Raw genomic sequence first — 12233 nt, 5'->3', positions numbered from 1 at the left:
CCGGGCCACAGGCGCCGCCGCCCCCGGGCACTCCAAGCCGGCATGAGAAGAGCCTGGGACTTCTCACCACGAAGTTCGTGTCACTTCTGCAGGAGGCCAAGGACGGCGTGCTTGACCTCAAGCTGGTGCGGCACGGGCTTAGGGGCAACAGGGGGAGCAGGATGGTGGGCCAGGCCTGCGCCGGTAGCGGGAACCCTTGGACGTCCCCGCTGAGTCTTCTGAGAGCTGGCCGCCATCCGTGTGCTTTCTCGCAGGAGAGAGGCCGGGGGCTGTTTCATTCATTCGGCCGAGGCCATTGAGCTTCACCTGTGTGCCAGGCTCCAGGCTGCAGGTGCTAGCCCTCGTGCCCTCCCTGACAGATGAGGGGTAAAGAGCATCAAAACATCCCAGTTCAGAGCTGTGCCAGGTCTCCCCACCCCGGGGTCCCGAGCTCCTGAAGTGCCTAGAGGCACTACAGCGGGTTGGAATCCAGGCTACATCCTTCCCAGACCACCCAAACCAAATCTCAAGGTAGCTGGGGTACATCTGAGAGTGAGGCTGAGCACTCTACTCTCTTCTGCCCGCCAGGCAGCTGACACCTTAGCTGTGCGCCAGAAGCGGCGGATTTATGACATTACCAACGTGTTGGAAGGTATTGGGCTGATCGAGAAAAAATCCAAGAACAGCATCCAGTGGAAGTGAGTGGGGATATCTGGGAAAGCAGTGTGGTCACCTACCCAGAAGTGTCAGGGTCACGGGGTGGAGGGTGCCATTGAGAGCAGGGGCCATGGGACTTGGAGTTCCTGGCAGTCCCTCTCAGTCTCATTCCCCCACTCAGGGGTGTGGGGCCTGGCTGCAACACTCGAGAGATTGCCGACAAGCTAATTGAGCTCAAGGCAGAAATTGAGGAGCTGCAGCAGCGGGAGCAAGAACTTGACCAGCACAAGGTGTGGGTGCAACAAAGCATCCGGAATGTCACAGAGGACGTGCAGAACAGCTGATATCCTCCTGGCGGTCCCTGCTTTGGGGGAGGGGGCAAAGGGCCCCTGGTTCAGCTGGGTTTGTTCCTTGGTGTCCTGGGCCCTGTCCCTCCTGGGAGGATGGAGCCTCATAGCCAGGTCCTAGCTTCAGGCTCCTTTCTCAGAGCCCCTCCCCTTCCATTCCTAGCCTATGATCTCCCCACATGGACCCAGGCCCCAGAACTTCCCCTGAGGGTGTGTGTGTGTCACACCTTTGCTAAAGTGTTGGGTCTCCTTTGTGGTCTGACATCTGACATCACAGGTAGGGCATCAGCGGTTCTCCTTAACCCTCACACCTTGGCCTACGTGACTCATGAGGACATCTGCAGATGCTTTGCTGGTGAGCAGAGCCTGGGTAGGGGGAGATGGGGTAGGGCTAGGCTGAGCCACAGCCCTGAGTATCAGACTCAGTCCGCAAGGAGAGTTCCATTTCTTAAGATAGTCCCTGGGGCCTGCCCAAGGAGGAAGCAGGCAGGGTAAGTCCTCCATTTGAGGGTCACTGGGACTCCATTAGGCCTGCTATATGAGTGAACGCAAGAATTCTGGGGTGGGTCCCTGGGTTTGCCCCCATCAACATTGACTTCTGGGTTTGTCTTGACAGTAGCACAAGGAAGAGAGTGTATATGTGTTTGTGGGTGACATATGCAGGGGACAGTGGTCCCCACTTCCACCCTGTAGTTAATTCAGTTGCATTGTGGATACAGGAGCTATTACCCTGTATCCATTTTGTATTCCTCAGATTGGTTCTGGGAAAGGAACATAAGCCTTGGCCAAAACACCATTCCTAGGGAACAGGATTGTTACTTGAAAAGTGAGATGCCCATGGCCAGTGATCTTTCACTCCACAAATGTGTTTGAACCCATATTTCCTGGTTACTGACCTGGACTATTAGAGAGAGAAGCACTTTAGCTCTGCCCAGTCACTGTGGGTATGGTGGAGGTCTGTTTAGTTCCTTAGAGACTGATCTCCTACCTTGCTCCAAGGGACAGGCACCTCCATTCTCAGCTCACCCATTCTCGTTCTAGGAGACACCCTCCTGGCCATCCGTGCCCCATCAGGCACCAGCCTAGAGGTGCCCATCCCAGAGGTGGGTACTCAGCCCATTCAGGCGGTGTCAACTGAGGGCGGGTGCTGGCTGTGGAGTCTGATAAGTCAAGGGTGGGGTAGGTAAGGGGAGGCCTGGGGTTTGGGGTTATCTAGGAGGATGGGCAGCCTGGTTGTGAGGACACTGTTGCCCTGACCCAGGGTCAAGCAGGAGCCGTGCCTGCTTGTAATTCTACCTGTCCCTACCATCCACCTCTAGGGTCTCAATGGGCAGAAGAAGTACCAGATTCACCTGAAGAGTATGAGTGGCCCCATTGAAGTGCTGCTTGTGAATAAAGAGGCATTGAGTTCGCCACCTGTGGCTGTGCCTGTGCCACCACCTGAGGATCTGCTTCAGAGCCCACCTGCTATTCCTACCCCTCCACCTCTGCCCAAGCCTACCTTAGCTCAGCCCCAGGAAACTTCACGTCCAAGTAGTCCCCAGCTTACCACTCCCATCCATGTTCCTGGCAACACAGAAGTCCCAGGGGTAACAGGTCCAGCAGCTGAAATCACAGGTGAGGCCTAATGGGCAGCTGGTGTCGGGGTTATCTTCTGGGGCCTGAGAAGCAATACCTCTGTTGCGGGGTGCCATACTCAAGAATTGGATTAGACTGTCAGGGTTGGTCTTTCCCTGGTCCCCACCTAAGCCCCCTTGCCATGGCAGTGAATAAGCTTTTTTAAACAGGGAAGATCTGACAGTGTCTGACCTACTTTGGCAACCCCTCTTGGACCCATGTTGTCCAGGAGTCTTCCTCCTTATAGGACTTGTGCCTCTGTCTCCTTCAATGACTTGTTTCCAGGTTAACTCCTCTGGAGTGACTGGCAGTGTCTAATTCTTGGAAACCAGTCTGGAAGCCAGAACTGTGGTCTTTCTGGCCATGATTCTACCCAGCCAATTTCAATGACCCACTTTCTGCCCCCTGTGTGACTGGGTTTGGGAAATGTTGTTTCAGTGAGTGGTGGCTCTGGAACTGACAGCAAGGACAATGGTGAGCTCGGCTCACTCCCTCTAGGCCCAACAGCACTGGACACCCAGCCACTGCAGTCTTCTGCCCTGCTGGACAGCAGTAGTAGTAGCAGCAGCAGCACTAGCAGTTCATCCGGACCCAACCCTTCTACCTCCTTTGACCCCATCAAGGTGGAACCGACAGGTGGTGAGTACTTGTCCCTTCTATACCCACCCCACCAGCAGGGAGAGTCTAGCCTTAGCCCAGTACAGGTTTGCTGCAGAATTGGGGCTGAAACCCAGCCCTGCTTTGAACCCCTGTCTGATATCACCACTCTCTGCCAAAAGCAGTATCTGGCCTCTGAGTCAGTGCCAGTGCCCTTTTGCCTCCCTCTTGGGCTAACATGGAACTCCCTGGCCTTCTCTTAAGCCCTGCCTGTCACCTCTAAAAGCACCACTGAGTCTCTTACCCCACTGATTGACACTTGTTCCTCCATGTCACCATCTCATCTTCCTTGTCTCTTCTCTATGTGGACCCCTGGAAAAAGTAATCCCTAGTCTCCTCCTTATCTCGATCATCGTCAGTTGACAGCCAGCAGGGTCCCTGCCCCAGCTGTAGTAGTGCTGCTCTTAATGTGGTCCTGAACCCAGCAGGTTTCTGTAAGGCTGGACTCTGGTGTTCTCTGCTGATGTTATCCCTCTTTGGCTTTAATTATGCCAGTCCTTGCATCTTTCTGTGTATCCCAGTTGCTCTGTTCTGTTTCACACTGTGGAAGGCTCCGGATGTAGGTATAAGAATTCTCTAGCCTCCTCTTAGTGTACAACTTTTGCCTGACCTCCACACCTCTGTGGCACTGACTGTCCTCTTCATCTCCAGTGAACGCTTCATTTCCACATGTCCTCAATTTAACTCATTTTCCTCCTGAAATTTGCTTTTCCATCTCCATGGGCACTCTACCACTGGCCCTAGTCACTCAGGCTGACTTGACACGTGGGTGTTACTCCAGTTCTTTCTCTGCTGCCCACCCCACATTGCCTAGTGAGGTCTGTCTTGAGACATCCTTTTTGCATTCTCAGCACTCAGGGTGACTACTAGCCACCTTAATTCCAAACTTGTTAGCATCCTTCTCTTAATCCTTACTGACAGAATGATTTTTCTGAAATATAAACCTGACTTTGGCATTTCTCTTTTTATAAAAGTACCTTCATGGCTGGGAATACACTTCAGTGGTAGTATGCAGGAGTCCCTGTTCAATCCCCAGCACCAAGATGAAAAAAAGTATCTTCAATGGTTCCCTAAAATGGAAAAAAAAAAAAAAAAATCCAAATTCCTAAACCTGGTTTATGGCATCCTTTTTGGTTCTCTCCAGTATTATTTTCTTCCCATGTGTATCCTTCCCATTTGTAGTAGGGGTCATCACCCTGTAGTATTGTCCCTTGTCAAAGTGTCTACCTCCTCCAGGTGACCCCACCTAGGGTGTAGCCTCTGAGGCCAGCATAGAGCAGGTGCTCAAAAGGATGGGAGTGAATGGGGTATGGCATCCTCCACCAGACAGGGTGTGCACACTGAACCCAAAAAGGGACAAAAGTCTGTTACCCTCTTCAGAGCCTCTGAATTAGAAAAGCTATACCAGTCATCTGCAATGGGTCTGGTACCCTGGGCTCAGCACTGAGAAATTCAGATGTAGCAGAAGAGATCAGAAAATAATACCAGCTTGGCCTGGGTTGGATCCTTAGCTATGTGGAGCCCTGGGTAGGTGAAGTAGGATCTGAGGAACATGGGGCCTCTATTGTGACCAGGCTGGATCTCTACCTTGAACATGGCTTTTTTATTTTTAATTTTTGGTACCAGGGATTGAACCTGGGGCACTTAATCACTGAGCCAAATTCCCAGCCCCCCTTTTTTTTTTATTATTATTATTTTTTGGTTATATGTTTTATTTAGAGCTAGGGTCTCACTGATTGCTTAAGGCCTCGATAAGTTGCTGAGGTTGGCTTTGAACTTGCCAGCCTCCTGCCTCAGCCTCCTGAGCCGCTAGAATTACAGGTGTGCACCACGGTGCCCAGCTCAACCGTGACTTTCTTGTCTTTCAGTTTTGGAACTCCCCAAAGAGCTGTCAGAAATCTTTGACCCGACACGAGGTAGGCTGCATTCCTTCTGGTGTTGGGGATAAGGAATGTGATTCATTGCATGTCACAGCTGTTGTTTGTCCCTTTTGAGGACCTTTTGGTTGTGGTTGGTACTCAGGACAAAGGGTAAAATCTCCTGATTGGGGTTTAGGGGAATCTGTTTCATGGATTTTGATGAGTGAAGTGGTATAGCTAGAATGTCACTGTGTTCTCTCTATTTTCAGAGTGTATGAGCTCAGAGCTGCTGGAGGAGCTGATGTCCTCAGAAGGTGGGTGGTATGGAGAGGTGGGGCCTCAGAAAGTGGATGGCTGTGGGCAGGAGCTTGGGTGGCTATTGGATGGGGCTTTGGCACAGGGCCTTAGCCTAGTGCTCTCTGCAGTGTTTGCCCCCCTACTTCGTCTCTCTCCACCCCCTGGAGACCACGATTACATCTACAACCTGGACGAGAGTGAAGGTGTCTGTGATCTCTTTGACGTGCCTGTTCTCAACCTCTGACAGGGATATACGCCGAATGGCTGGAACCCAGACTGTCTGAGTTGGGGGCTGCCTGGGGACTTTCCCCCACCCTGCCCTTAAAAGGCTTGAGAGCCACAGACTCCTGGCTTCCCCAGCCTTCCCACACTGCAGTTCTGGCCACACCTCTTGCACTGGCGCTTGTACTGTGCTAGTAGAGCAAGGGAAAGGGGCTCAGCCCTCTCCATCATGGAGCCAAAGTGTTTGCCTCTTCTTTTCTGGAGCCTCCCCCATCCCAGGCTCAGCTGCTACCCAGTGGCACTGACCTGTCATTGTCCCCATAGGGCACCTTGTCCAGCACACTGCCCTGCTCCTGCCAGCCCCTCTCCCCAAAAAGAGGGAAAGGCAGGATGGAGCTGGGTACTTGCCAGCCAATACTCTAGCTTCCTTAATCACCCACTTACCCCAAGCTTCTCCTGGACCTCTCATGTGCCCCCCACTTCTGCTGGGCCCTGAGCCCTGGGAACCTGCAGGTGGCAGTGGTGGGTGGGGGGTGCTAACAAGAAGGAACTGAGGTCTTTAGCTAGAAATCCCTGCAGGTCAGTCCCTGAGGCCTGATACCCCGTAGCTCCCCTTCATTTCCATTTATTCATTTACCCTCATTTAGAGCCATTTGCAGAGATTTAGAAAGATTTACAGTAACGAATGGATTCCTATATAAAGATTATTTTTATACTTTTTGCAGCAAAAGGAAATTGTAATATTTGTACAGTGTCCAAATAAATAAAGACCATGCCTAAGGCTATCTCTGACCTGATTTTTTGGGGCCCCTCTCTGGGACTACTTTGGATTGGTGGCAGGATTGGGTTGGGTCACTTTGCTGGAATGGGAAGTGGAGCAGCAGCAGGCAGCCTGCCCTCCCCACCCCCACCTGCCACACCTTGGCGCGGGGCGGGGCTGTCTTGCTGGGGCAGGCGGGCTGGGCGGGCGCTGGCCTACCCTCCTGCCCCCGGACTCCAACCCGGAACTAGCCTTGGCTCCTTTGGGAAGGCCGCGGCTTCTGGCCAGGAGTGGGGGCCTTGTCGGTGAGTGCGTGCCATCGGAGCCAGGTCGCGGACAGAGGAACGCCCTACTCGTCCTCAGGGACTCCGGCGCAGGTGCGCCCTCAGCAGGAGGTGGCACATTTCGTGGAAAGTGCAGGCACCCACGGCTGGGTTGGACCATGGCGCCCCCACGGAATGTGGTGAAGATTGCTGTCCAGATGCGTGACGCCATCCCACAGCTCATCCAACTGGACCAGGTCATCCGGCCTGTCCGGCCTCCTGCCCACTGCCCACCTCTGGGGTCACCCATTTCCCTCGGGTCAGCTCAGCCCTCCTTATTCAGCCCCCCATCCCCCAACTCTTCCCCACTCCCGCCACGTGAATGACAGCTCCACTTGCAGGCAAAACCCCTGGCCGCTGTGTTGAAGGAGGTGTGCGACGCGTGAGTCCGGTGGGCCGGCAAGGGGTGGGGGAGGGGCAAGTGGGAGGAAGCCTCCTACCTGCCTCCCTGAGCTCTGTGACCCGCAGGTGGAGCCTGACTCACTCCGAGCGGTACGCCCTGCAGTTTGCTGATGGGCACAGGAGATACATCACTGAGAATGTTAGTCCCCCTGTTCTCCAGCCCCCATGCTCCACCCTATGACCTCTCTAACCCACCTGGCCCTGATTCTGCAGACTCATCCTCCCCCTCTCCTAAAGTGAATTTCACTGATCCCCTAATCCTGACAACCCAGTTGATCACCCTCAGAACTCTCCTTGACTGTGTTTCCCCTTTCTGCTGTTTTCTGCAGAACCGCGGAGAGATCAAGAATGGCAGCATCCTGTGCCTCAGCACTGCCCCAGTAATGCCCCTCTTGGCCCCATCTTCTCTTGCCTGCCTCTCTACTGCACTCCTTTAAAGTGCCTGGTGGCCTCTGCCCTAGGTCTGGCCCCAGCTCAGCAGTGCCCCACCTAGTGGAAATCTGGGTTCCTACTCTTCCAGTCCTTAATTTTCCAAACTCCACCTCTGCTCTCTTCCCACTCCTGCCAGGACCTTGAGGCTGAGAAGCTGTTGGGTGGGCTGCAGAGTCCAAGTCGAGAAGTGCGCCAGGAAGCCCTGAGGCACCTGGTTCTGCTGGCCACAGACATGACCTTTGCCCAGGAGGTCATCAGCCGTGATGGGCTTCAGAGACTAGGCACCATCATTGAGGATGGGGACGAGTGAGCACAGGGCTGTGGAGGGATGGAGACATGGTAGGGCTTGGGGGGCCTGGTCTGGTCCTGCTCAGCCCCAAATGTGCCCCCCACCCCAGCCTAGGAGAGGTGCTAGCCCTCGGGCTGAAGGCCTTCCTGGAGCTTATGGAGCACGGTGTGGTGTCCTGGGAGACGCTCAGCATCCCTTTTGTCAGGAAGGTGGGTGGGCTTTTCTAGGGGATGTGGGTAGGGCAGTTGGGCAGTGCCAGGGTCTGCCCCTTGTGGTGGTCAGGTGGCAACAATACCCTACCCCTCTTACAGGTGGTATGCTATGTGAACATGAACCTGATGGATGCTTCTGTGCAGCCCCTGGCCCTTCGGCTGCTGGAGAGTGTGACCTTGAGCAGCCCTGCCCTGGGCCAGCTGGTCAAGAGTGAGGTGCCACTGGATAGGCTACTGGTGCACCTGCAGGTGTAAGCTCTGGGGTGAGGTATAGATGGGGGAGCATGATGAGATCCTGGGTGTTAAGCTGAGCCCACCCCTCCTCCTGCTATAGGATGAACCAGCAGCTGCAAACCAAGGCAATGGCCCTGCTTACAGCCTTGCTGCAGGGGGCCAACCCTACAGAAAGGAAGGTATCTATCTATATGGTAGCTGCTTGGAGGGATCAGCTGGTGGGCATTGTGCTCCACCCCAGTATTAAATCATTTAATTCCCCTTCCCATCCGCCTCAGCACATGCTTGACTACCTGTGGCAGAGAAACCTTCGCCAGTTCATCTACAAGGTAGGAAACTAGGGAAACCCCTCCCCACGCCTCTTCTCCCAGTAAGCCCACCTCAAACCCTTTGTCTGTCTGTCTTTCCTCCAGAACATCATCCATAGTGCAACACCACTGGGTGATGAGATGGCCCATCACTTGTATGTGCTGCAGGCCCTTACACTGGGGCTGCTGGAGCCACGCATGCGGACACCACTTGACCCCTATAGCCAGGTGTGTCTTGGAGGTGGGTGGGGCACAGCTTGAAGCTTGGGATAGCTTGAAGCTTGACCTTAAATCTATGATATTGTTCCCCCCAATAATGACCCCAGGAGCAGAGGGAACAGCTGCAGGCCCTGCGCCAGGCTGCCTTTGAACTGGAAGGGGAGTCCTTGAGCACGGGGCTGAGTGCTGACCATCGACGTTCACTCTGTGCCCGAGAATTCCGCAAATTGGGCTTCTCTGTGAGTGACCCCTACCCCAAGTCCCCACCTTGGCCTCCATTCAGGCTATGACTATACCAGAGGCTATGGCCCTTTCTGAGTGCAAGTGCTCCCACCCATAGAACAGCAACCCTGCGCAGGATCTGGAACGTGTGCCCCCAGGCTTGCTGGCCCTGGACAACATGCTGTACTTCTCCAGACATGCACCCAGTGCATACAGCCGGGTCAGTTACCGGGTAGGGGAGTGGGGATGGCAGTAGCCTCACCTTGGCAGGATCCCTGTGGGCTTAGCCAAGACTGTCCCATTCTCTGCTCCCACTACCCCAGTTCGTGTTGGAAAACAGCAGCCGGGAGGACAAACATGAGTGTCCCTTTGCCCGGAGCAGCATCCAGCTGACTGTGCTACTGTGTGAGCTGCTCCGTGTTGGGGAACCTTGTGAGTGGAGCTGGGCAGTGTTATCTGGGGACAGGGGACGGAAGGGCAGAGAGGGCCAGGGGCTGCACACACCTTCTCCCTGAGCCCCTCCTGCCCCCCCGCTCCAGGCTCCGAGACAGCCCAGGACTTCTCGCCCATGTTCTTCGGACAGGACCAGAGTTTTCATGAGTTTTTCTGTGTGGCCATCCAGCTGCTAAATAAGACCTGGAAAGAGATGAGGGCAACACAGGAAGATTTTGACAAGGTCAGTGGGGTGGGGTGGGAGGACTGGGAGGTCAAGGAAGGAGGTTGCTTTGAGGAGGGCCCCAGAGCTCAGGTCCCAAGCTGAGCTTAGGGTGGCCCCAGGTTATGCAGGTGGTACGGGAACAGCTGGCTCGTACACTGGCCCTGAAGCCTACGTCCCTGGAGCTCTTCCGAACCAAGGTGAACGCGCTCACCTACGGGGAGGTGCTGCGGCTGAGGCAGACAGAGCGACTGCACCAGGAGGGCACACTGGCCCCTCCCATACTGTGAGTTGGTAGAATGGCTTTCCAGTGCCAGCTCCCACCTATTAAGGTGCCCCAGGTCAGTCCTGATCTGTGACTCCCCACTTCCCACCCAGAGAGCTGAGGGAGAAGCTGAAGCCAGAGCTCATGAGCTTGATCCGCCAGCAGCGTTTGCTCCGCCTCTGCGAGGGGACTCTCTTCCGCAAGATCAGCAGCAGGAGGCGCCAGGGTCTCTGAGTGTGCTGAGGAGGGGCAGAGGGTAGCTGGGTTGGTCCCAGGGCCCCCTCTCATCATTCCTTCCTTCCCTCTTCCTTGTTCTCTGCACAGACAAGCTGTGGTTCTGCTGCTTGTCCCCAAACCACAAGGTGCTGCAGTATGGGGATGTAGAGGAAGGTACCAACCCACCCACCCCAGAGAGTCTGCCCGAGCAGAGTAAGCAGCCAGGGGTCTAATACCTGCTCTCTCCAGATGCCCCATGCCCTAGGGCTGTCTGGGGCCCCAGTGATCAGCCCAGTATTTCTTCTTGCAGTCCCTGTTGTTGACATCAGGGCACTCCTGACAGGCAAGGACTGCCCCCATGTCCGGGAGAAGGGCTCCGGGAAGCAGAACAAGGTATATATAGTGGGACCAGCGACTTCCTTTTGCCTGCCTGCACTAGTCCATGCTCAATGTCCCTGCTTTCTGCTTCCCTAGGATCTTTATGAGTTGGCTTTCTCCATCAGCTATGACCACGGGGAAGAGGAGGCATACCTCAACTTCATTGCCCCCTCCAAACGTGATGTGAGTGTCTGGGTGAGGCTGAGTGGAGCAGATGGGTAGGGGAGCAGATTGAACAGTCTCTCATGAAGCTGGCCCCATCGTCCCCAGTACTATCTGTGGACAGATGGGCTGAATGCCCTGCTAGGCAGCCCTATGGGCAGTGAGCAGACCCGGCTGGACCTGGAGCAGCTGTTGACAATGGAGACCAAGCTGCGATTGTTGGAGCTAGAGAATGTGCCCATCCCCGAGCAGCCACCACCTGTGCCCCCACCCCCCACCAACTTCAATTTCTGCTATGACTGCAGCATTATTGAATCTTGACAAGCTGGCCAGGGGCCACAGCTGCCACCCCTATGCCAGCCACAAGGGGTGGAGGCTAGAGAAGCATGGGAAAAAATAAAGTCAGCTTGGCTCTTAGGTGTGTGTCAAGCTAGCTGTGAACCTTGTAGGCCAAGCCATGAGAGTCATCCTCTGACTTCAAATTTAGTGAATGAGATACGACAACAAGGTAGGACTGCAAACTTGAGCAGCTCCATTTGGGGGGCTTGCGCTCTAAGTTGGATTGGGATAGGTTGGGGCTGTTGCCCTTCTTCCAGATGAGTTCTTATCTGAACTAGCTGAGAGAAGTAGCAGGCCAGGAGACAATGCCCTAAATGGATGTTTCCTGGGAAGCATTAATAGGACCATAGTCTAGAAGCTCTGCTTCCAGAAAGCTCCTGACAATCTTACCTCAGTCTTCATCCCTGCTTGGCTCTGGCCCATGTTCTTTGTGGCACTTGGAGGCCTCTGGTGACAGGTAGTAAAGGGACAGATGTAAAACTGGGCCTGCTTTCTGCTGAAGGACAAGCTCAGATTCCAAAGGGCATCCCCAGGCTTGAGGGAGTATATGGGCTGATCTGGACAAGAGGGAACTCTGTGCAGGAAGCACTGCACAGTTCTGATGAAAACCTAACTTAGGAGCATGAATGACATGGGGGCTGTATATAGGTGAGAGGTGTTGGGCAGATGAGGCAAAGTGTGTTGGGCCCAGCTGGAGGCTGTGGCCACAGCCTCCAAGCCACTGAGGCAGAGTAGAGCACAGCAGCCCATGGGACCCACAGGGCAGGCTGAAAGCTACCACCATCCTGATTTCCTTCTCCATGCCACTCATTATTTCTCCTTCCCAGTGTCTCCTCAAAGATTGTGTTGAACAGTGTTAACCATCAGTGTTTCACCTTGAAAGCAGATGAAATGGCATCTCCTATGGAGAACATGCTGGGGGAGCATTTGCCCCCCTAAGTTACACTTTTGATCCTTGGGCAGCCAGGATGCCCATGCCTAGATTCAGAGATTTCCACCATGCTTAAAACAGTTTGCTCTTGAATTCAAGTTGGAAATGGGAGGACAGGGATTCCAGATGCAGTTAGTCTTCCAATACTGCCAATTCTTCTTTCTCAATGTTTCTACTCCCTTGTCCATGCCACCATCAGGCAATAACCTACTGACTACCAGCCTCTAGTCTTATTCTTTCAGTCATCTCAA

The 12233-nt window shown here is 54.3% G+C and overlaps 2 protein-coding genes across 7 annotated transcripts; both read left to right on the top strand.

Annotated features, from left to right (window-relative positions):
- Nucleotides 1-6: 6 nt before the first annotated feature.
- Nucleotides 7-6420, top strand: E2f4 (E2F transcription factor 4). Its single transcript, XM_015496222.2, has 10 exons — nt 7-125; nt 568-677; nt 818-979; nt 1295-1338; nt 2025-2086; nt 2303-2600; nt 3039-3239; nt 5126-5173; nt 5386-5430; nt 5542-6420. The coding sequence occupies exons 6-10, from the start codon at nt 2345-2347 to the stop codon at nt 5655-5657; spliced, it is 666 nt and encodes a 221-aa protein (XP_015351708.1). The 5' UTR covers nt 7-125; nt 568-677; nt 818-979; nt 1295-1338; nt 2025-2086; nt 2303-2344; the 3' UTR covers nt 5658-6420.
- On the top strand, nt 3211-11129 carry Elmo3 (engulfment and cell motility 3). 6 transcript variants are annotated; one of them, XM_015496219.2, is made up of 23 exons: nt 3211-3239; nt 5126-5173; nt 5386-5430; nt 6759-6915; nt 7060-7100; nt 7187-7259; nt 7450-7500; nt 7689-7858; nt 7951-8050; nt 8153-8304; nt 8388-8466; nt 8566-8616; nt 8701-8823; nt 8922-9053; nt 9155-9256; nt 9360-9468; nt 9576-9712; nt 9814-9977; nt 10070-10182; nt 10281-10385; nt 10483-10565; nt 10647-10733; nt 10821-11129. In XM_015496219.2, exons 4-23 carry the CDS (start codon nt 6838-6840, stop codon nt 11031-11033), a joined length of 2163 nt encoding a protein of 720 aa, XP_015351705.1. In that variant the 5' UTR covers nt 3211-3239; nt 5126-5173; nt 5386-5430; nt 6759-6837; the 3' UTR covers nt 11034-11129. The 6 variants fall into 6 exon arrangements, with proteins under 6 accessions (XP_015351705.1, XP_048648277.1, XP_048648276.1 ...); XM_048792320.1 differs by lacking the exons at nt 3211-3239; nt 5126-5173; nt 5386-5430 and having other exon boundaries at nt 6685-6772; XM_015496220.2 differs by lacking the exons at nt 3211-3239; nt 5126-5173; nt 5386-5430 and having other exon boundaries at nt 6887-6977.
- Nucleotides 11130-12233: the final 1104 nt, after the last annotated feature.

The sequence above is a fragment of the Marmota marmota genome, unplaced genomic scaffold, assembly GCF_001458135.2.
Source record: "Marmota marmota marmota unplaced genomic scaffold, marMar, whole genome shotgun sequence".
Taxonomy (NCBI): Eukaryota; Metazoa; Chordata; class Mammalia; order Rodentia; family Sciuridae; genus Marmota; species Marmota marmota.
This window is presented reverse-complemented; position numbering and strand designations above follow the sequence as displayed.

Coding starts and splice junctions, on each gene's coding strand:
- Elmo3 (XM_015496219.2), top strand. CDS start 6,838: ATGGCGCCCCCACGGAATGTGGTGAAGATTGCTGTCCAGATGCGTGAC. Junction 7,501..7,688: donor TGTGCCTCAGCACTGCCCCA/GTAATGCCCCTC, acceptor CACTCCTGCCAG/GACCTTGAGGCTGAGAAGCT. Junction 9,978..10,069: donor ACACTGGCCCCTCCCATACT/GTGAGTTGGTAG, acceptor CTTCCCACCCAG/AGAGCTGAGGGAGAAGCTGA.
- E2f4 (XM_015496222.2), top strand. CDS start 2,345: ATGAGTGGCCCCATTGAAGTGCTGCTTGTGAATAAAGAGGCATTGAGT. Junction 3,240..5,125: donor CAAGGTGGAACCGACAGGTG/GTGAGTACTTGT, acceptor CTTGTCTTTCAG/TTTTGGAACTCCCCAAAGAG. Junction 5,431..5,541: donor GGAGCTGATGTCCTCAGAAG/GTGGGTGGTATG, acceptor TGCTCTCTGCAG/TGTTTGCCCCCCTACTTCGT.